Source organism: Oncorhynchus masou, chromosome 15, assembly GCF_036934945.1.
Source record: "Oncorhynchus masou masou isolate Uvic2021 chromosome 15, UVic_Omas_1.1, whole genome shotgun sequence".
Lineage (NCBI taxonomy): Eukaryota > Metazoa > Chordata > Actinopteri > Salmoniformes > Salmonidae > Oncorhynchus > Oncorhynchus masou.
The window spans coordinates 50,997,675-51,021,852 of record NC_088226.1 but is presented as its reverse complement, the minus strand read 5'-3'; the positions used below and the strand labels follow the sequence as shown (position 1 = coordinate 51,021,852).

The 24,178-nt window shown below is 45.7% G+C and overlaps 1 protein-coding gene across 2 annotated transcripts in view; it reads right to left on the bottom strand.

Annotated features, from left to right (window-relative positions):
• The window catches only part of LOC135556404 (tyrosine-protein kinase ABL2-like), a 44,004-nt gene continuing 19,826 nt past the window's right edge, over positions 1-24,178 (bottom strand). Inside the window, exons 1-10 of one of the 2 annotated variants that reach the window (XM_064989588.1) lie at positions 11,996-12,277; positions 11,456-11,620; positions 9,934-10,229; positions 9,439-9,711; positions 9,037-9,121; positions 8,552-8,914; positions 8,287-8,439; positions 8,081-8,170; positions 6,056-6,238; positions 1-4,528 (exon numbers count right to left, since the gene is read on the bottom strand). In XM_064989588.1, coding sequence (XP_064845660.1) covers positions 2,748-4,528; positions 6,056-6,238; positions 8,081-8,170; positions 8,287-8,439; positions 8,552-8,914; positions 9,037-9,121; positions 9,439-9,711; positions 9,934-10,229; positions 11,456-11,620; positions 11,996-12,104 — 3,498 coding nt within the window. In that variant the 5' untranslated portion in view covers positions 12,105-12,277 and the 3' untranslated portion in view covers positions 1-2,747. Of the gene's footprint in view, positions 4,529-6,055; positions 6,239-8,080; positions 8,171-8,286; positions 8,440-8,551; positions 8,915-9,036; positions 9,122-9,438; positions 9,712-9,933; positions 10,230-11,455; positions 11,621-11,995; positions 12,278-24,178 lie in introns of those variants that run through there. The other variant, XM_064989587.1, reaches the window with a different exon arrangement.

The following is a 24,178-nucleotide window of genomic DNA, read 5'->3' as shown; positions in this document are numbered from 1 at the left end:
AATGTTCAACGTTTTATTTACATCAAATCTAACACTGCTAGGGAGAACTTCACAGTTATATACTATGTGAGCTTTAAATCAAAAACAAAAAGTTAATATGAACCTCTGCCATTTTTATCCCTGTTAAATTCACATTTTCAAAATGAAGTGTATTCCATTCTCATTGCACTCACAGAACTGAAGAGGAAGTGGCCTTTGGTATACGATGTGCAAATACAATTTCTTCAGCACTGCCCAGATCAAAACAGAAAAGTTGCAGGATCCAAAACATTATTTACAAAATAAATACAGCAACAATAAATAAAGGACATACAGCTTAATCATAAAGACAAACTGGGCAGAAATTAATTGAAGAGCACTTAAACCAAAATGAAATATTTTTTTTTGCAAAATTGCAATCATTGCAAACTAATTCTCCTAGCGTGACAAGCCTTGTTCATTACACTCTTAATCCAACAATAAATTAGAGATAGACTTGTGATTATGGGATACTCGTCTCACTAGTACAGTTTGGCAGTAAAGCAGAACAAAGACTATTGAAGCATAAATAAGCAAGGGTGAAAGGCAAAATAATGGAAGGCCAAATTGGTAATCAGTCATTAAGAATTTCACAGACAGCAAGTGGAGGATGCAGAGAGTTTAATAGTTCAGATCCTTAATACTACAGAGCAGCTTTGGGGAAGTGCACCAGAGAGACTCATGTTTGTGTAGTTTGTTGGAAATTAAACACTTATTGTGCAACTGTCAGAGACAGAATTATGTGGGATCACAAGTATGGACCACTATCAATCAGACCAAGAACAAGCTGTATTTGACCATCAGTCCATCTATTATAATATTGGAGACAAATTGCACATTTTATTTTCAAGTTTGAGTCTTAAATTCTCCCAGTAATATAAAATGTATGTTGTAGTTATATTTATACTTGGCCACAATCTCGTGGCGAAATGTGTCATCTGAAGACCAAAGCACAAGATATTTACAATTACACATCGCTGTATATCCATTTCTTGACTTAGTGCACAATACATACAATATATTTCACAAAAGGCACCATGAATAATTGGAAAAACACTGCTGTATCCAGTAGCAAGAAAATAAAAGCAAATACCTCATTATTTAATTTGGAACCTCACAGTGTAAAGAAACAATTAGTTTCATGACATCCTATTAGTCAAGACGACATTTGAATGAACAGAGAGACACTGAAGCTCATCTGCTGGATTAAATAGGTGGTGTACCCCAAAACAGACATGGAATGAACTGTGAAAAATATTGGGTGTCATAAACGGTACTATTAGAGTTGATACTAAGACAAAATGCAATATAGCAATCAATGTCTACTACTTCATAGGCTTTATCCAGTGTACACCAAGGGTTCCAACATCTCAAGTGGGCATTAGGGGAATTTTCAGTCGAGGGACACTATTATAAACAAGCTTTTTTTGTTTTGATTGCTTGATTCATTAGCCAAATTATTATAGAGAAAGGATTGCAGGCACGGGTGATACTTGCTATTTGTGCACAATACAACAAACAGGATGAAATGACTTCCAACAATATGAAATGGAAATGTTTGCTTAGAGATAATCAAAAAGCATCTAAAAGGGATATTAGTCATCTTCACTCATTTATACTCATCGAAAACAGAACACCGATGTTGGTATTGAAATGACCAGAGAACTTTGACAGATTAAACACCTCATTTGCAGATGTTCAAATGGGGTTGGGGGCCTCAGTCCTGCAATATACTTCCTACGAATGTTTCTTTTCATAGTCAATACTTCTCCAAGCAAAAGTGACTGTGAACCTTTTCCTGGATATAACGTTTTTAAAATAGGTCTGTGCTTTTAATAAAAAACAATAATTAATTTAAATTCAAGTTCATACATAAAGACATTCTAAAGTTAAAACCAAAAAATGTACAAATAAATCACTCATTTTCTGGAGACATACCGCAGTTTGCGTTGAGATTAGTATTTTTTCAGGGAGTGGCTGTGTTCGCAGATTTTCAATTATTTAACAATCTATAGGCACTGAGGGAAAGGGCCACAGGGAATACTGCCCCAAACCACCTTTCCATGTGTTACCTTGCGCTTTCCTCACTTCTCATTAGCTACGAACATTTAAATACATGTGCAAGGAAATTTGGACATAAATATTAAAATGCTTACATTTTCCATTCCGATTTTAAGTGAGCATTTTCCTGAAATACTCAAACCAAATCAAATGGCAGAGGGTAGACCTGATTAAGTGGAACACACTTCCATTTTCCAAGTGACAATAGTTTTGAACAGTGACTTCCTGTCACAGGAACTCAGTTGCCAGGATCATAAACCAAAGATAGTAACTCAGCCATAATTATTCTCCACTTTGATGACTATGACACATACGCAAACTGACTTTGTTCTTTACCAACACTCTGGAACTGAATACATAACTGATATACTCCACATTCGATTAAAATAAAGGCCTTAAAACCAGTTGGAAAAGTTTGAACTTGGGGCAAAACAGTTACTTGGTGTACATTGAACCATATCTAGTTTGGTATCAACAATGTTAATGTACAAAGGTTAGAACAGTGTTCTCCCCTGGCATTTTTGAGAAAGAGTCAACTGTAAACAATAAGAGATCAAATTTAGTGATTTTCTGAGGTACTTCTGAGATTGTTCTCCGTCCCCAAAATGTCAATACAACCAGAAACATAAAAAAGGGAATACAAAGAAATGTTTGACAAGGTCCGATGGCTACCTCTGAACCACATCACTGATTTCTTTGATGCAGATGTGTAAGTTGTCCAGAGCAGGGCTAGGTCCTGGGCCACTAAATGCCCCTCCAATTCCAGAGGAGGACGATGCCCGAAGCTCCTGCAGACTCAGCTCTAATTTGCCCACGGCCTCCCGGAAGGCAAACTTGTTCCGCATCTGTGGGATGCAGTCCACGTAGCCTGAGCAGTAGTCTAGCAGCTGGTGGCCAGCATCTAAGACCTGGCTGCTGGAGGAGGGCTCAGGGCTGCTGTGGAGGGCACCTCTCAGGTACTCAGCACACTCCAGCAAAGCCTCCTTACTGATCTTCTCCGGTTGAACCCTCTCAGCCTGCTGTCGAGTCCGACGCAGAGGCTTAGAGCCACCAGAGGGGGCTGTGGAAGAAGCAGTGCTTGTGGCGCCGTTGGCCATCTTAGTGGGAGTAGTGTTAGTGTTGTTGGCAGAGGAAAAGGAGGAGGCTGAAGTTGGTGGAGGCACTTGTGGTGGTGGCACTGATGGTCTCCCGGGTCCCACTTCCCTTGCTCGTCCCGGCCTTTTCACCCCATCACCATTGACCTCCACAGTCCCTACGACCTGCTCCTCCCCATCCCCGCTGTAGGAGTGCCCAATGAGGCGCAGGGTTGGAGGGGGAGGGGGAGCACATTTGGGTTTGACCAGTCGTGGTCGGTCCCGGTCCGCCTGGTGCTCCGATAGCAGTTTGAAGCGGTTCCCCTGAGAGTCCATCCCCACCAGGTGCACATCGGCTGGGCTATGCTTGAGTGTAGGCGAGATCAGCACGGGAACCTTGTGGTTGTGTGGAGCCGCCGTCGGGCCTGATCCCACTGTTTTGGAGGGGGACGTCCATCCCTGTCGGTCCTGTCCTCCTGCCTCCTGACCCTCCCTACACCGTAGAGCCCCCGAGTGACAATCCAAATCGGCCTCACTCCCAACCCCAGGTGCCCTCACCCCCCCAGAGCACCCCCCCACCCCTCGGGGAAGCAGCTTGGCTTTAGGCCGGTCCCTGATCTGAGCTGTGCCCTCATCCATCTTACGAAGAAGGGACTCAGAGGTGTGTGCTGCCCCGTTCTCAGGCTGCGAGGTGGTGGAGGCAGTGCGCTCTAGAGGAGGTTTACTGCGGTTTCTGGGTAAAGTCAGAGCCATCCTCTCCAGGTCAGGAAGCCCTGCAGTCATGGAGGAGGTGGAGTTGGACCTGGGGAATGGTTTGGTCCCCCCACCCCCCTCTTCGGTCCCAGTGGACTTGCCAGTCCGTAGCCCTAAGGTCTTTTTGATGAGGCGAGGGGTGAAGAAACCTGCCAGGCCTGCCCAGCTGCTGCTGCTACTACTACTACTGCCCACCTGCAAGGGTGGGACCCCAGAGGTGTGGTTGGCAGAGGACTTTTGTCCAAAAGTGGCCCCACAGCAGCGTGACTGGACGTGGTTCCCCTCTCCATGGGACGGTGAGAAGCCCAGGCCGTCCGCCTGGGGAAGGGGAGGAGGAGGGGCGCTGAAGCCAACCGTGGGCTCGTACTTCTTGTGAGGCTGGGTCTCCATCTCTCGGAACGAGCTGCTCCTCTTGGGCGGCATGGGCAGGCTCTGCTGCAGCTGGGATGAAGGAGACTTCTTCTTCATGAAAGAGCTGAAGAAGCCAGCCTTGCGGTCCCGTGTGAACATGGTCTCCTGGGAGTCCTCCAATAGGCTGCTGGGGGATTTGTCCCTCTGTTTCCGAGGCAGAGCAGGAGAGCTGCCTGACCGGCCATCCCCTGCCATGAGAGTGGCTGCCAGACCTGCAGAGAACAGAGGATATGGAATTAAAAATAGGTACCAGAGCTGTGGTCTCTTTTATCAACACTAATAACACCATTATTCAACATCAATCTGCATTAGCGCCAACCGGCGAAACTCATAGGCTGGCTGCCATTTGCTTTGACAACAGGCATTTCTCTCTTCAGAGCCATTCCTGCTTCAATAACTTTGTCGTGCCACCTTGTTGTACTAGGGATGTCAAGCTGCTCTATACATGTAATAGATGAGTGCCACAGTGAGCCATGCAGCGGAGTCAGCATGACAGGAAGTCACCTCCCTTGTGTCACCACCAGTCAAGCTTCCTCATCCCAGACTTATCTTAGGGACGCATTGTCGAGAAGGAAATCTCCAATTAAGCATTTTGTTGGATGGTGTATACCATGTGTATCCCATACATACGAGTAATACAACTTCAAACTATGCAGTGTTTGCTATTGTGTGTTCACTGATCAACCATACTGGTAGTGGAGAAGTATCATGGGTAGGATTAAAATGGTGTGAGAAAGGAGTGAGAGTATAAGGACTGACGGGAACATCGATTGCATTAGGTTTTTCAACATGAACACAACATGCAATAAAACACTTTATTGTCACTTGATTGCACATAAAACAAGACAGACAACATTTCAAAAACTATACAAATAACTTGTGGGTCAGCCAATTTTAATTCAGGTATTGGTACATATGCAGTCATTCTTGGTGATTGTTAGAGTTGTAGGTGTTATATGTGAGTTGTGTGTGAAGGATGCAACAGGGAGAGGATTAGAATTCAATACCCTCAATCATTATTTCAATATAAATGAAAGATTAGTGGCAAACATGAACACAGTGGAGTACAACCCAGCCTTGTCTAATCATGTCAGGGATGAAGATTTGATGGAGATGTGGTTTATAATGTCATGCAGATCCTCAATAGTGAATTATATATGGGAGATGATTGAGAATGCATTTCATCTAAACCCTGCATCTGGTATTTGGCCAAAGGCAACGCTTTAAAGGCCCAGTGCAGTCAAAAACATGAGTTAGCTGTGATTTATATACATTTCCACACTGAGTTCTGAATAATACTCTGACAATAACAGCTAGTTTTCCCCTCCCCACTCAGACACCTCCCAGACAATCCTAACAAAATTGTTGCTTGAGAAATTGCTCTTTGCTAAGAAGCTATTTTTGTATCCTTTTGACCATTTTTTTCACAATAAGGTACTTAGTTTTTATCCAGAAATTATTTGCATTGGACCTTTAAGTGTTGTGGTTGGATATGGCAACAGTCCCCACTGCATATTATCCATGAGGCTAGATAAGTGACATTACAGTAATTCTTTATAAATTATGAGGGAAAGCTCTATATATGACGCTAAAGGAGGTGTGTTGTGATTGTGTAATGACACGGAGATAAGATGGTGCGTTTAGGGGATGGGTAAGGTGATCCAGTGATGTTCAGTCTGCCAGGTACACAGCAGCCATTCTCCTCAGCCGGCGGGCATGGAGGCGGGCAAGGCGGGTACCTGAGGGGCCGTGTGTGCTGGGCTCCTGCCTGCCATCCAAACCCCCCTCGATGTTCTCCTTGTTCTCCGCGTGCATCTTGAGAGTGCGCGATTTCGAGGGCAGCAGTGGCATGTCGTGGCTGAAGGGGTGTGGTGACGGGGCATGGCCAGAGGCGGCAGTCTTACACAGCTCCTCTGCTACCTCTGCAGAGAAAGAGAGAGAGGGAGCCACGGGAGAGGAAAGGAATGCTTAATTAAGTGAACCTTTACATAAGATCGTTATACACATTGATTCCCTTGCTAGAAATGGTAGTACTGCATTTACTGGAATAACTGCAGAAACCAATGCTTAGAGTTTATAGTGCTTCTCTGAAAGCACTGCATTCTCCCTGTACTCCCCTCACCTCAGCATGCCCTTTCCTCACTCAGATATCATCTTCCATCTCTCCTAGGAGGCACCAGGCCTGCTGTACCACTATGAAAAGGCCCTACAGGTATGTTAACGCACCATTAAGAGCCATTCCCTCTCTAATATCCACAAATGTATGCTCTCTAGTGCCACAACTGACAGGATTGAATGGAGTCGGGCAGCAGAGCTAAATGCCTTGTTTAAGCCTTAACTTCTTGGTGACTGGGGAACAGTATTGAGTGGCTTGGATGAATAGGCTGCCCAGAGTAAACTGCCTGCTGCTTAGCCATAAAAGCTAGAATATGCATATAATTAGTATATTTGGATAGAAAACACTGAAGTTTCTAAAACGGTTTGAATGATGTCTGTGTGTATAACAGAACCTATATAGCAAAAACCTGAGAAAAATCCAACCAGGAAGTGGGAAATCTGAGGTTTGTAGGTTTTCAACTCATAGCCTATCGAAGATACAGTGGGATATTGGTCATGTTGCACTTCCTAAGGCTTCCACTAGATGTCAACAGTCTTTAGAACCTTGTTTGATGCTTCTACTGTGAAGACTGGGGCGAATGAGAGGGGATTGAGCCAGGTGTCTGGCAGATTGCCACGGACTCGTGATGCGCGGTCATGTGAAAGTTAACTTGCATTCCATTGCTTTTCTACAGACAAAGGAATTCTCCGGTTGGAACATTATTAAAGATTTATGATAAAAACATCCTAAAGATTGATTCTATACTTCATTTGACATGTTTCTACGACCTGTAATATAACTTTTTTTACAACCTTTCGGCTGGACTTCCACGTGTGTTTGGATTTGTTTACCAAATGCCCTAACGAAAGAAGCTATTTGGACATAAATTATGAACTTTATCAAACAAATCAAACATTTATTGTGGAACTGGGATTCCTGGGAGTGCATTCTGATGAAGATCAAAGGTAAGTGAATATTTATAATGTTGTTTCTGACTTCTGTTGACTGCACAATATGGCAAATATCTTTTTTGCATGGTATGCTTTTTCCGCTAAGTTTTTTTGAAATCTGACACAGCGGTTGCATTAAGGAGAAGTTTATCTAAAGTTCCATGTATAATAGTTGTATCTTTTATCAATGTTTATATGATGAGTATTTCTGTAAATTGATGTGGCTCTCTGCAAAATCACTGCATGTTTTGGAACTACTGAACATAACACACCAATGTAAAATTAGATTTTTGGATATAAATATGCACTTTATCGAACAAAACATACATGTATTGTGTAACATGAAGTCCTATGAGTGTCATCTGATGAAGATCAAAGGTTAGTGATTAATTTCATCTATATTTCTGCTTTTTCTGACTCCTCTCTTTGGCTGGAAAAATGGCTGTGTTTTTCTGTGACTTGGTGACCTAACAATCGTTTATGGTGCTTTCGCTGGAAAGCCTTTTTGAAATCACAGTGTAGCTGGATTACCGAGAATTGCATCTTTAAAATGGTGTATAATACTTGTATGCTTGAGGATTTTTAAAATTATAAGATTTTTGTTGTTTTGAATTTGGCACCCTGCACTTTCACTGGCTGTTGGCGGGTTGGGACGCTAGCGTCCCGAATAGCCCAGAGAGGTTAAGGGTAGTAATGTGACTGTGTCGTACAAGTACCTTCGGAGATGCTAGAATCGTGGAACATAGTCTCAAAGGTCTGGTGGGTCTCGGCAAATGAAGGTCGGTCCAACGGGCTCCATTGCCAGCCTGATATCAAAATAAAATGGTCAATATAGGTTACATAGCTATACGTGAATGGATGATAGTGTGAGGGACTGTGTGTTGGTGGGACATTGTGTGTACTCAGTGCAGTGCTCACTCACAGGCCCTCATCAGCTCGTGGACTTTAGGTGGACAGCCCTCTGGCTGCTCCATGCGGTAGCCCTTCTCCAGCAGGTCGTATACCTGAGACAGGTCGATCCCTGGGTACGGAGACATACCGTACGTCGCTATCTCCCACAGCAGCACACCGAAAGCTGAGGGACGAGAGACCGTCATAGGATGAGAAGAACGCTCACACTGATGTTGACTGATTTAGTACATGTCAAGGTGAAAAGGAGAGTGCTTGAAAATCTGGTTAGGACTCACCCCACACATCAGACTTGATAGAGAAGGTGTTGTAGGCCAGACTTTCCGGGGCGGTCCACTTGATGGGGAACTTGGCTCCGGCGTGGGCTGTGTACGTGTCCCCAGTCATCAGCCTGCTCAGCCCAAAGTCAGCCACCTTCACCACACTGTTCTCCCCCACCAGACAGTTCCTGGCTGCCAGGTCCCGGTGGATGAAGTTCTTCTTCTCCAGGTACTCCATGGCAGAGGAGATCTGCGTGGCCATGTAGAGCAGCACCACTGCGTTCACCTCCTCCCGGTCACACTCCCTCAGGTAGTCCAGCAGGTTGCCATGGGGCATGTACTCTGTCACAATGTAGAAGGGAGGCTCCAAAGTACACACACCTGGACAGAGGCAAGCCAACAGAGGTTAGACGTAATTACACCTCAAGAGCCAAGAAACCCAACAGCTGATAGAAATGCCATGTGCTGTTACTAAGTGGAGCTGTACTGTGAGCAGCACTGACCTAGCAGCTGCACCAGGTTGGGATGTTTCACCTCCTTCATGACTGCTGCCTCTTTCAGGAACTCCTCCACCTCCATGGTGTCCTCCTGGAAGACAAACAATCAGAAAGGTCAATATTCACTGGATTTATTCAATATCTTAGTACCAGGAAACCAAGGTGAACAAAACAAGTTAAACTGTGATTAAACATTTCTCCAACAGTGGTCATTTCCGCCATTGAGTTTCATTTTGGTGTAATACAACATTCCACCATCAGGTGGTGACCAATAACCACTAAATACCATGCTTCCTTCATATTCCATGATCCCATAGATTGTTTCTATTTTGTGAAATCGAGACACTAGATGGAGGGATCTTACAGGCGACATCCAAATCACACCACCAATCTATAGAAGAGACAAACCTTCAGTGTTTTAACTGCGACGGTGAGGTTGTATTTCTTCCAGACTCCCACGTACACCTCTCCGTACTGCCCCCCACCAAGTTTGTGCTTCATGGTGATGTCGGTGCGCTCCATCTCCCACTTGTCGTGGATGGGCGACACGCCGTAGACGGTGGGCTTGTTGCACTTGGGGGCCGGGTAGTGGAGTGTGGTGACCAGGCCGTCGGCCACGGTGGAGTGGTGGTGCACCAACTCGGGCAGGGTGCTAAAGCGGCTCTCTGCTGTGACGTACACCTTGGGACAGACAGAGGGTTAGGGTTATACATATGTACAGACCGAAACAGCAGCACCGTGGGGAGGAACCAGAGACAGCAAAAAAAAAGACAGAGCAGAGACATTAGCAGGAACGGAGCAGTTTCGCAACAAAAATGAAGAAGAGACGGAAGACGAGAGGACAGAGAGAGAAGTTAGAGAGAAGCGAGACAGCCCCTCTGTAGGTCCCAGACCCCTAGCTACCTTGCCATCTGAAGCAGTGTTGATGCGGTAGTGGTAGACTCTTCCCTCGTAACGCAGGGAGATGGACAGCTGTCCTGGGCTGCTCTCGCTCTCCCGGACCAGGAAGCTACCGTTGATGAGGCTACTGAGCAGGTACTCTGCTGCACTGCGTGACACAGGCCCGTGGTACCAGCTGTGCTTCTCCAGGCTGTTGACAGGTGTAATGTAGTTGCTTGGCACCCAGCCCTGGCCGTTCTTCGAGCGCACCTCACTCCACTCCCCATTCTGGTTGTAACCGAGCACCCTGAGCTTCTCACCTGGGCAGAAAGGGACAAGGAGAGAGAAGGTCAGGTAAAATGACATCTTTAAACATCTTTTTTTGAGCCACTTCAGGACATTAGCACCCATTGAAACTTGGCGCTTTTGACTCCTCCATAGGCTTTAAATAGCCCCCGTTGATGCATCATTTACTGCGGTGCCAAAAGGTAGGGCAGGGCATGTAGCAACTTGGTCTGCTGCGTTGTCTGCCTCTTATGAGGTCAGCAGTGGAGATGGGAGGGAGTGCCTCTTGCAGAGAGACAGAGAGACTGCAGCACTGTACTGTAGAGGAGCTGTGTGGCTGTGGAATTGAAACACGCCCTGGCTGTCCGGCAGCTCCCTGCAGCCATTCAAAGCTGCTCCCAATGAGAGGATAATGACAGTGAGATGTTATGGCACGGCCTGGAGATGGGACTGCGCCAAGCTCTCTCTCCTACTCGGTCGCCCTCTGTACATCATGGGCTAAGCCGAGCGTGCTGCAGACTCAATACCCTCTGGTGCCACAGAGGCCATAGCTACAGGCTCTATTGACACTGGATAGCCACGGAGTCAGAAAAACAACATTGGAGTCAGAAAAACAACATTGGGCCGGCCAAAACAGTCACACAACACAGTTTCCTCTGCGACACACCGTGGGCAGCCAGAGCTGGCTCCGGGTGGAAATGGTGAATGTCATGCGGCTCGTGGCGGACATTACTGGTCTGAGGCATGGCATTCATCTAAGACCCTCTGATCACCCACTGCTGGGTTTATCCACCTGTTATTATTACAGTTGAAAGGATTCCACATTAAAAGTGCACTGGAGTCAAACAAGGGTGTGGGAGGGCTGGCCTGCCCGCCTCTCCATTGGGCACTCAGTGACTCACAGTCTAAGCATTAGCCTCATCTTAGGCAGCAGCCTTGGGGTGACTTGGAGGCAGGCATCGACTTAAGATAGCGCTTTTATAATAATTTAAAAAGTCCCGCTCTCACCCACATATTTTAAGCTTGTTACCCAGTATGATCAGCAGGGACACGGATCAAATACGAGAAAGTAGAACAAAGGAATTTGGAATGAACTAAAAGAAATAGTTCACTGAATGGTAAAATGGTACCATACTTTGAGGAAATCTCTTCAGTAAGAACTGCCCCATATCTCTGGGAGCGAGTCATCTTTAGATAAAGGAGTGGTTTGTGATTATCTGTTTGGAAAGCCTATTGATAAAAAGCTCTTCAGAGTACATACCTTTCGTGATGCTCAGCGTGTTGTCGCCACTAGCAACAAAGTCATAAAGTGCAACAAAGAGGTTGGGATCGCTCTCGGCAGCACCCAGCAGGTTCTCCTTGGAGCTCCAGCGCACCGCCTCCGTCAATGCTGCCGAGTCCAGGCTGAAGGGCCGGTGGAGGGCCTCTGGAGAGAGGGAGAGGACAGGGAGAGATGGATAAAGAAAGAGGTTTGTGAGTGGATCAGAGGTCAAGCTGCCTAAAAACTCTAAATCATGATTAAACATATCCACAGATATGCGTAACAAAACACATACGTGTACACAAATTTACATAACAAATGCAGTCTGCCTTTTAAAGACCCCAAAATCAGCATCCCTTTCCTATCACCCACTTATGTTTTGCCACAGTCTGATCTTCTGTTCCTTTAACAATCGGCTCAAATCATATTTGAAATAGCCATTACCCATGCCAACATAATATCAGTAAATGTTCAGTGAATAGGCAGCATGAATCTACCTAAATAGACAGACAGAAAGAGCCCAGTTGAAAGAGTAGCTACCTGAGAGTCTAGGCCCGTCCACATCCTTTGCCCCAGTATAGGGCCGGCCTGTCAGCCTAACCCACTCTTCCTCGAAACTGCTGCTGGGTTGAAGGGTCCTCAAATACATACTCTGCCTGTCCACTCTGCTCACTTCACTTTCCACACACACGAATCTGAGATGTGAGGACTAGGTCCAACATGAACTTTCTACTTGGCTTTTTTCCCCTGCCTGTATATAAAGAGTGTAGGAGCTGCGGGGAGGGGCTGTCTGTCGGCGTGGTCGGAAAGATACTGCAGGCCTCCACCCACACAACATGCCTGAGCCTCACTCGCTCACAGGGCTCCTCAACAGCTGCCAACAACCTCCACAACATGTCTGGGCAGCTGCTGAATGGGGTTTACTGACTGCCAGGGAGAGAGGGATAAGAGTGAAATAAAGGCAGTGGAGGAGAGGGGAGAAGATGAACGAAAGTTGAAAGTGGGCAATCTACTTGCCGGAAGATTACTTTTTCATGTATGGTGAAAATGTAACTCGTTCATGGAGCCTATAAAACAAAAGAATGACTGGCTGGCTACACCCAAGTTAAACATGTACAATAAGTGACTAGAACGAACCATCAGTGGGAGTCTGGTGGTCAGTAGCTAATGGTTACCAGTAAAAAATTTACTGAAAGGCATCATTACTTCCTATTACACTTCCTTTTAACCATGACGTTCTACACAGACATAAAAAACAATAGGGTCTGATAAGTCAGGGTACACACACTGTGCAAGACGGAGTTGAATTCCAGCTTGGCCTCAACAACTATGAAGTCATGCATCTGAACCAAATAGTTGAAAAATGGCCCAGATCTCCAAATCCAACCTAATGAGTGGAATGTGTGAAATAGGGAGTAAAACAGGAAGCACACTGAACTAAAGTACACAGAGCACCATTCTAAAACAATAGAACTACTCAAGTATGCAGTGCTCCATTCAAAATATTCAGCAAGCAAACTCTGTCCATACACAGTACACCACATGGAAGCAGTATATTAAATCCGTCAAGACATCTGAGGAATAAAGTGGCCACAATGTCAGGTGTGACCCTGCCTCGTCCTCCCACCTTTGTTCCCCACCAGCATATGCTGCAGGTCGGTCGCCGTCAACTGGCTCAGCCACAGCTCCCAGTACATCTTCTACTTTGTTCCCAGTACAACACAGACGTCTGACCAGTTCCCTCTCTGTATAACTTCTCCACAGAGGCAGTGAGTGAGTGAGGGAGTCACTGAGACCCCCCACACATTTGATTTATTCACCCTGAGTGAATTAGGGTGTCTGAAGCACTACTAATAGGTTCCCACTGGGCTTGGTTTGCTTTTCAACCCAGAGGCTTCCACTCTCAGCTTTTGATGTGGCTTTCAGAAGTCAAACGTTCCAGGGCTGGTACAAGGAAGTAAATCCATGATCATGGTTCTCCGTGGCAAAATCCCACAGAGATGGGCTTGCTGTGTTTGTCAGACAGAGGAAAGCTGAGCTCACTGAGGAAGTGAGTTGTGGTGGAGGTCTCTTTAGGAACAGAACAAAGCGTGGGGTAGGGGCAGTCATGAGGTCCACAGCAGATGGCCGTTCTCGTGGTCCTATGGGAAAGGGCCCCTGTGCCACGTGCTGAGACACACTCATAGCCTCCAGGGAGAGGCTGAACAGACTGAGGACGAGGGGGGATGGAGGGAGGGCAAGAGGGCACTGCAACTGCTACAAGGCCTCGATGGCCTCATGTCAGAACAACACTGCTGCAGCACATCGCACTTCTATCATACACTAGAGTGCACAGTCAGCCTCAATCCTCTTTTCTACTGTGTTAAATAGTTGCAGTCAAATAATGGCCAAATGTCTATGTATTAATTCAATTTCAATCAATTTTCTATATCAACTAAGGATAAGATTAATTGATCTAAGCTCTTATTCCCAAATCATTGAATAAACTCATTCAACACTAGAATGATAGAAAATAAATAGCTGATCTGAAATATGAATCACCAACAACAACCACTGTTTGGCAAGTCATAAGCCTCAGGTCTCATTGACTATTCTTCAGTGAAACTGTGGACATCTTCAGATTGATCCACACCAGTTGGCATGTCATGCATGAGGTACATCGTGTGCCTGTCAGAGTGCCAGTATGGGTACGTGCCTTTGGTGCGTAGAACGGCTGAGGACTGGGGGCAGGGACTCTGGGAATTGGCCATGACAGCCCCAGACAGCTGAGACAGTGGTGCCCATCCAGCCCTGCTTCAGCTCAATGGGCATATTGAGAAAGACTGACGCCCCCTGGTCACCCTATCCCGCACCAGCCGCTCCCGCAGCTGTTAGTATGATCCTGTCCAGGCATGTGGCAGCTGAACCAGCTACCTCTGCACCCTCCCAATCCCTGTACAGGACCACATGTGAATCCTTTCACTGTGCCCTGTCACACTACCTAACCTAATACAAAACATGACCAGGCCTCAGTCAGTGTAATACAATTAGCCTATTACAACGAGACACGACTGACAGCACCTAAACCACATGCAATATTATGCAGCACGACCGGCCGCTGGCCTGGGAAAATTTATTGCCCCATTGCAAAACAAAGCAACAGCACGGCCATAAATAACTCCTGAATGATGACAGCGTTCAGATAGAGCCAGACGAAATGTAAACAATAAGTTGAGACAATGTCACTGATGAGAGGTACACAACACAAATTAATGAGGGATGAACACACAGACAGGTCAGAACTGAACAGGACAGTGGGTCAGAACTGGCTGACGGACCTTTAGCTGAACAGCCATGGACTGCAGTGGACATTGCCACTTCAACTCAAATCTGTAGAGGGCAGTGGTACAGACAGAGATCCCCATGAAGGAGTCTAGTGAAGAGGCTGTGGCAGTTGGCAGCAGCCATTTGTTGTTGTTAATGAGGAGACACACAATGTCACCATTCACATCACAAGTGTGGGGAGTCCATCTTGAGCAGTTTGTTCGATTAGGAGAAGTGGACCATCATCCTTAATTTGTTACCTCTCAAGCAAAGTGAGCATTAGTCCGTTTCCACATTGACGATAGCAAAGGGATATGTTCGAGAGGTTCTCAAGAGGTATCAATTCGAGACCATACTGTTGTGTAAACTTTCACGACCCGGGTGAGTGTCTGAGGTGACGCTCGTCTCCTTGAGCTCAAAACTACTACAGTATAAATGGTAATAGTAGAGCAATGTTTTTGAAAACAGCTAAAATGTAGATATTTTCCTTATATTTGAGACTTGTTTTTATCGAGTTAGGCTGTTGACCTGAAATTGCAGTTACATTCTGAAATTGTGACAGAAGCTGCTGCCTGCACTGAGCCTAACTATGGAAGCCCATTCCAGTCACAGTATTTTTTTCTCAATCTTTTAGATATGCAAATACATTTCCAGATGTATCAGTCAAACTACGCATGTCAAAATGCTGAGATAGTTGTTCAAACAAAAAAAAAATAGTGTGGGGGGGGGGGGGGTCCCTGGACAACCTAACCAGGTAAAACTCCTGGTATGACATAGTAATAAATTAAACTGCAGAATTATTTTTTTTATATGGGCTACAATGGGACCAGATCAAACGTAAATCAGGTCATATGCTATTTTTTTAAATATATTTTTTTTTACTAGGGATGATAACCTTAATCCTGTCAAAAACATCATGAGGTGAAAAAGTCTTAAAAGTACTGTGTCCCACTTTTCAAAGCTTTTAAACCAAATGCCAGCTCGCAACACGTTCGCCGGCGGCCCTGCTGTGCTCATCTCTGCAAAAGAGAGATGGAAATCACCATTATGCTACAAATGAAGAAACATAACCAATACAGTGCATTCGGAAAGTATTCAGATCCCTTGACTTTAGCCACATTTTGTTACATTACTGCCTTATTCGAAAATTGATGAAATTAAACGTTTTCCCTCATCAATCTACACTCAATACCCCATAGTCAAAATGTTGAGATATGGTCTTAGTTGATCACCTACAGACTCTAAGAAACAAGACCGTCTGGTCTGATGAAACCAAGATTGAACTCTCTTGGCCTGAATGCCAAGTGTCACGTCTGGAGGAACCCGGACACGGTGAAGCATGGTGGCGGCCGCATCACGCGGTGATGTTTTTCAGCAGTAAGGACTGGTAAAAGTCAGGATAAAGAGAAAGATGAACAGAGCAAAGTACAGAGAGATCCCTGATGAAGTCCTGAGTGCTCTAGAGCATGTTCTCAGACTGGGATGAAGGTTAACCTTCCACCAGGTGAACGACCCTAAGTAGCCGTCTTTGTATCTAAGACAATTGTGTAGCCTAGAGCGATTTTCTAGGTTAGCTGGCCAGCTATTGTCGTTCTTCTAACGTAGCTAGCCAGCTAGCCCCCGAATAGCAGCACTGTAGTAACTATTACAGTACAACGGTTTGTTTTGTTTGATCGTAGCTAGCTAGCTACATAGCCGTCTTTGTATCTAAGACAATTGTGTAGCCTAGAGCGATTTTCTAGGTTAGCCAGCCAGCTATTGTCGTTCTTTTAAAGTAACGGAACGCAATCAACCTTGCTAGCTAGCCAGCTAGCCCCGAATAGCAGCACTGTAGAAACTATTACACTCGACGGAACGACTTGATTAGTGTAGTGTCAACATCGCAGCCACTACCAGCTAGCCTACTCCAGCAGTACTGTTTCATTTCAATCATTTTAGTCAATAAGATACGTAAGCTTAACTTTCTGAACATTCGAGACGTTAGTCCACTTGTCATTCAATCTCCTTTGCATTAGCGTATGTACCCTGTTAACTATGTGTCTAATCCCTGTTCTCTCCTCTCTGCACAGACCATACAAACGCTCCACACCGCGTCAAATCTGGTGGTCCCAGCGCGCACGACCCAAGCCTCTGGAACTGCCGATCTGCGGCCAACAAGGCAGAGTTCATCTCAGCCTATGCCTCCCTCCAGTTCGACTTCCTGGCACTGACGGAAACATGGATCACCACAGATAACACTGCTACTCCTACTGCTCTCTCTTCGTCCGCCACGTGTTCTCGCACACCCGAGAGCTTCTGGTCAGCGGGGTGGTGGCACCGGGATCCTCATCTCTCCCAAGTGGTCATTCTCTCTCTCTCCCCTTACCCATCTATCTATCGCCTCCTTTGAATTCCATGCTGTCACAGTTACCAGCCCTTTCAAGCTTAACATTCTTATCATTTATCGCCCTCCAGGTTCCCTCGGAGAGTTCATGAGAGCTTGATGCCTTGATAAGCTCCTTTCCTGAGGACGGCTCACCTCTCACAGTCCTGGGCGACTTTAACCTCCCCACGTCTACCTTTGACTCATTCCTCTCTGCCTCCTTCTTTCCACTCCTCTCCTCTTTTGACCTCACCCTCTCACCTTCCCCCCCTACTCACAAGGCAGGCAATACGCTCGACCTCATCTTTACTAGATGCTGTTCTTCCACTAACCTCACTGCAACTCCCCTCCAAGTCTCCGACCACTACCTTGTATCCTTTTCCCTCTCGCTCTCGTCCAACACTTCCCACACTGCCCCTACTCGGATGGTATCGCGCCGTCCCAACCTTCGCTCTCTCTCCCCCGCTTCTCTTTCCTCTTCCATCCTTTCATCTCTTCCCTCTGCTCATACCTTCTCCAACCTTTCTCCTGACTCTGCCTCCTCAACCCTCCTCTCTTCCCTTTCTGCATCCTTTGACTCTCTATGTCCCCTATCCTCCAGGCCGGCTCGGTCCTCCCCTCCCGCTCCGTGGCTCGATGACTCATTGCGAGCTCACAGAACAGAGCTCCGGGCAGCCGAGCGGAAATGGAGGAAAACTCGCCTCCCTGCGGACCTGGCATCCTTTCACTCCCTCCTCTCTACATTTTCCTCCTCTGTCTCTGCTGCTAAAGCCACTTTCTACCACTCTAAATTCCAAGCATCTGCCTCTAACCCTAGGAAGCTCTTTGCCACCTTCTCCTCCCTCCTGAATCCTCCCCCTCCCCCCCTCCTCCCTCTCTGCAGATGACTTCGTCAACCATTTTGAAAAGAAGGTCGACGACATCCGATCCTCGTTTGCTAAGTCAAACGACACCGCTGGTTCTGCTCACACTGCCCTACCCTGTGCTCTGACCTCTTTCTCCCCTCTCTCTCCAGATGAAATCTCGCTTCTTGTGACGGCCGGCCGCCCAACAACCTGCCCGCTCGACCCTATCCCCTCCTCTCTCCTCCAGACCATTTCCGGGGACCTTCTCCCTTACCTCACCTCGCTCATCAACTCATCCCTGACCGCTGGCTACGTCCCTTCCGTCTTCAAGAGAGCGAGAGTTGCACCCCTTCTGAAGAAACCTACACTCGATCCCTCCGATGTCAACAACTACAGACCAGTATCCCTTCTTTCTTTTCTCTCCAAAACTCTTGAACGTGCCGTCCTTGGCCAGCTCTCCCGCTATCTCTCTCAGAATGACCTTCTTGATCCAAATCAGTCAGGTTTCAAGACTAGTCATTCAACTGAGACTGCTCTTCTCTGCATCACGGAGGCGCTCCGCACTGCTAAAGCTAACTCTCTCTCCTCTGCTCTCATCCTTCTAGACCTATCGGCTGCCTTCGACACTGTGAACCATCAGATCCTCCTCTCCACCCTCTCCGAGTTGGGCATCTCCGGCGCGGCCCACGCTTGGATTGCGTCCTACCTGACAGGTCGCTCCTACCAGGTGGCGTGGCGAGAATCTGTCTCCTCGCCACGCGCTCTCACCACTGGTGTCCCCCAGGGCTCTGTTCTAGGCCCTCTCCTATTCTCGCTATACACCAAGTCACTTGGCTCTGTCATAACCTCACATGGTCTCTCCTATCATTGCTATGCAGACGACACACAATTAATCTTCTCCTTTCCCCCTTCTTATGACCAGGTGGCGAATCGCATCTCTGCATGTCTGGCAGACATATCAGTGTGGATGACGGATCACCACCTCAAGCTGAACCTCGGCAAGACGGAGCTGCTCTTCCTCCCGGGGAAGGACTGCCCGTTCCATGATCTCGCCATCACGGTTGACAACTCCATTGTGTCCTCCTCCCAGAGCGCTAAGAACCTTGGCGTGATCCTGGACAACACCCTGTCGTTCTCAACCAACATCATGGCGGTGGCCCGTTCCTGTAGGTTCATGCTCTACAACATCCGCAGAGTACGACCCTGCCTCACACAGGAAGCGGCGCAGGTCCTAATCCAGGCACTTGTCATCTCCCGTCTGGATTACTGCAACTCGCTGTTGGCTGGGCTCCCTGCCTGTGCCATTAAACCCCTACAACTCATCCAGAACGCCGCAGCCCGTCTGGTGTTCAACCTTCCCAAGTTCTCTCACGTCACCCCGCTCCTCCGCTCTCTCCACTGGCTTCCAGTTGAAGCTCGCATCCGCTACAAGACCATGGTGCTTGCCTACGGAGCTGTGAGGGGAACGGCACCGCAGTACCTCCAGGCTCTGATCAGGCCCTACACCCAAGCAAGGGCACTGCGTTCATCCACCTCTGGCCTGCTCGCCTCCCTACCATTGAGGAAGTACAGTTCCCGCTCAGCCCAGTCAAAACTGTTCGCTGCTCTGGCCCCCCAATGGTGGAACAAACTCCCTCACGACGCCAGGACAGCGGAGTCAATCACCACCTTCCGGAGACACCTGAAACCCCACCTCTTCAAGGAATACCTAGGATAGGATAAGTAATCCTTCTCACCACCCCCCCCCCTTAATGATTTAGATGCACTATTGTAAAGTGGCTGTTCCACTGGATGTCAGAAGGTGAATTCACCAATTTGTAAGTCGCTCTGGATAAGAGCGTCTGCTAAATGACTTAAATGTAAATGTAAATGTATACTAGAGGTCGACCGACTGATTTTTCAACGGCGATACAGATTATTGGAGGACCAAAAAAAGCCAAACCCGACTAAAATCGGCCAATTTATTTATAATAATGACAATTACAACAATACTGAATGAACACTTATTTCAACTTAATAAAATACATCAAAATCCATTTAGCCTCAAATAAATAATGAAACATGTTCAATTTGGTTTAAATAATGCGAGAAGTAAAAGTGCAGTATGTGCCAGGTAAAAAAGCTAACGTTTAACTTCCTTGCTCAGAACATGAGAACATATGAAAGCTGGTGGTTCCTTTTAACATGAGGGTTCAATATTCCCAGGTAAGTTTTAGGTTGAAGTTTTATAGAACTATTTCTCTCTATACCATTTGTATTTCATATACCTTCGACTATTGGATGTTCTTAAAGGCACTTTAGTATTGCCAGTGTAACAGTTTAGCTTCCGTCCCTCTCCTTGCCCCTACCTGGGCCCAAACCAGGAACACATCAACATCACCCTTGAAGCATAGTTACCCATCGCTCCACAAAAGCCGCGGCCCTTGCAGAGCAAGGGGAACAAGTACTTCAAGGTATCAGAGCGAGTGACGTCACCGATTGTAACGCTATCAGCGCGCACCCCGCTAACTAGCTAGCCATTTCACAACAGTTACATCAATCTAATATTGGGAGTTGATAGGCTTGAAGTCATAAACAGCTCAATGCTTAAAGCACAGCGAAGCTGGCAAACGCACGAAAGTGCTGTTTGAATGAATGCTTACGAGCCTGCTGCTGCCTACCACCGCTCAGTTGGACTGCTCTATTAAATCATAGACTTAATTATAACATAATAACACAAAGAAATACAAGCCTTAGGTCATTAATATGGTCGAATCCGGAAACTATCATCTCAAAAACAAAACGTTTATTCTTTCTGTGAAATACGGAACCGTTCGGTATTTTATCTAACGGGTGGCATCCATAAGTCTAAATATTTGTGTTACATTGCACAACCTTAAATGTTATGTCATAATTATGTAAAATTCTTGCAAATTAGTTTTCATGGAGCTCCGCGGCCCAAACTGTTGTATATACCCTGACTCTGCGTGCAATGAACGCAAGAGAAGTGACAATTTCCCTAGTTTAATATTGCCCGCTAACCTGGATTTATTTTAACTAATTATGCAGGGTTTTTTTTAAATACACTTAAGGGGACTGATTTGAAGAAAGGTATTGATGTTTATGGTTTGGTACACATTGGTGCACTGGCAATACTATAGTGCCTATAAGAACATCCAATAGTCAAAGGAATATGAAATACAAATAGTATAGAGATAAATAGTCCTATAATAACTACAACCTAAAACTTCTTAACTGGGAATATTGAAGACTCACGTTTAAAAAGGAACCACCAGCTTTCATATATTCTCATGTTCTGAGCAAGGAACTTAAACGTTAGCTTTCTTACATGGCACATATTGCACTTTTACTTTCTTCTCCAACACTTTGTTTTTGCATTATTTCAACCAAATTGAACATTGAAATTAAATTTATTTTATTGATGTATTATATTAAGTTAAAATAAGTATTCATTTAGTATTGTTGTAATTGTCATTATTACAAATACATTTTAAAAATTCACCCGATTAATCGGTATCGGCTTTTTTGGGTCCTCCAATAATCGGTATCGGCGTTGAAAAATCATTATCTGTCGATCTCCAGTTGAGTCACATTGTTCAACAGCACTGCCAAAATAACGCATGGGGCGACATTAAAGTATAGAACAAAGCGAGAGACAATTCTATCAGGGCTTGACATCAAGTAAGGCTGATTTTTCCCTGGTCTGAAAGCTCAAAAATACAAAATTGTCTTACAAACATAGGCCAAAAAAGGTAACTGAAAATTGTGTTGTATGATGCAAGGAACCACTTTGCAAAATAACCTGGAATTGACAATGGAAGGCTGCTGGTCTCTGAACCCATGCATTATATCTCCTGCCATTGTGGCCTTGACTAAGGCACTTAACACTCCACAAAGTAAAATACTGCACTGATAGGCTACAATATAAACACGTGGTCTGTCAACCCTCCATCTGGAAAGTTACTGGGTGTGCAGGCTGTTTATCCAACCCTGCTCAAACACAGTCAGCTTATCAATGTCCTATTGAGCAGCTGGTTTTTTCTTCTACAATGGTGTGTGTTTGAGTAGGGCTGGAGCAAAACCCTGCACACCCAGTAGCTCTCCTGGACTCTCCGGGAGGAGGGTTGGCTGTCCTGTAACATTAATCACAACCAAATATTCCCTCATTAAATGAACCATGGACCAAAGATGTTCATTTATTTGCAAGACAAAATATTCAGTGTTCAGGGGACAGCTTGACAACATCGGAGTTACTTGTCAATTAGGCTATTCTAAGAACATTTTTTTACTTTGTCAGAATTACATAGCCAGAATTCTAGCCAATTTCGAGCACTTGAGAGATGGTTTTACAACCGGAGTATGCTCCATTGGTTTCATCAACTCTGCACCCATATCAACTACGGTGTGTTGGTCATTTGCATTTATACACGAGTGATGGTGGAAAGTTATTATTAGCATGTACGATGTCCTAAAATAGCTCAATGGTTAACTTGAGAGATAGCCAATTCAAAATACCACATTAACAAAAGTATGTGGACACCTGCTCATTGAGTATCTAATTTCAAATTCATGGGCATTAATATGGAGTTGGTCCCTCCTTTACAGCTATAACAGCCTCTACTCTTTTGGGATGGCTTTCCACTAGATGTTGGAACATTGCTGTGGAGACTTGATTCCATTCAGCCACAAAGGGCCAAGCCCGAACCATGAAAAACAGACCCAGAGCATTAATCCTCCACCAAACTTAACAGTTTGCACTACATAGTCGGGCAGTTATCTGGGTTTGGCTGATGCCAGGAGAAAGCGTCGTCATTCTGACTACCAGATGGTGAAGCGTGATTCCAGAGAATGCGTTTCCACTTTTCCAGAGTACAATAGCGGCGAGCTTTACACCACTCCAGCCAACGCTTGGAATTGCGCATGGTGAACTTAAGCTTGTATGCGTGCGGCTGTTCGGCCATGGAAACCCATTTCATGAAGCTCCAGACTAAAAGTTATTGTTCCGACGTCGCTTCCAGAGGCAGTTTGGAACTCGGTAGTAAGCGTGTTTTTCTTCTTCTTTACTTGTCCATTCGGACAACTTAAATCGATAATCTTTTCGTTCTCCAAAACAAAAACACTTGCCGCAAACGTTAATGTTGAGCCCTGGCTAATGATGAAACTTTCCTTAAACACCGATCACCCAACAATTTAATTTGCCCTACACATTCAGGAAAAACACACTCAAGATTGACATAATTGATTAACAACTTTCCCCAAATCAGGCAGATAAGGATGAACAGCTGAAGCTTGATCCAGACAGCTCTGAGTAGCTATGGTTGTGGTAGTGGTTGTGCAAACCATAATGGAAGAGGACAGCACCAAAGCCCTTACGGTCTGGTCAGCACCTTAATGGCGCTAATAGGCCTTACTGGCAGGACCCCTCAACCCCCCTGCCCATCTACATCCTGGTCCCATAAATGTCAGTGAGCAAATAATGAGACGCCAGGGTGCTGGGAAAAGCCATGTATCGTTCATCTAGCCATGCTCCACTAAGCATGCACAAATTACAGACTGGGCAATGCCCTGTAAATCAGACATTTTAATAATGGGCCTCTAGCCCTCCGCCTGCAAACCACAGCCCTTTAATTGGTTAATGTGGAGTAAGTGCATCCTCCCAGGCTTGCTCACAACACAGTAAGTGGTGGTCTACATAATTCTCTGTAGTGGACTAGAGCAGTGTTTACCCAACTTCAGTCCTTGTGTACCCCCAAAAGTACACATTTCTGTTGTAGCCCTGGACAAGCCCACCTGATGAATGAGTTGTATCAGTTTAATTTGGCAGGGGCTACATCAACAACAACAAAAGTGTACGCCGTTGGGGGTACCAGATGACTGGAGTTTGGAAACACTTGACTACAGGAAGGCCTCCTGCTATGCCTCACCTTTCCTTTAAACATTTTGGATGCACTTGATAGTTGAGTGAGGCTGAAAATGATTCCATACCCAGACTTACGTTCCTATTGACGTTTGAGTCTGATCCATAGTAAACAAAATCAGAACGCAACAGACTAAATGAAATCTTGCACAATGTTAAGTTAGTGTTGTTTATGTCCAAATCAAAACAATGAAAAGTGGAAAATTAAACAAGTCAAAACATTTGGCATGTGCCTGCTCTTGTTTTGTTCAATGCAAAAACTTGAAGAGCACCCCTATTATGTAATGTGTGACGCT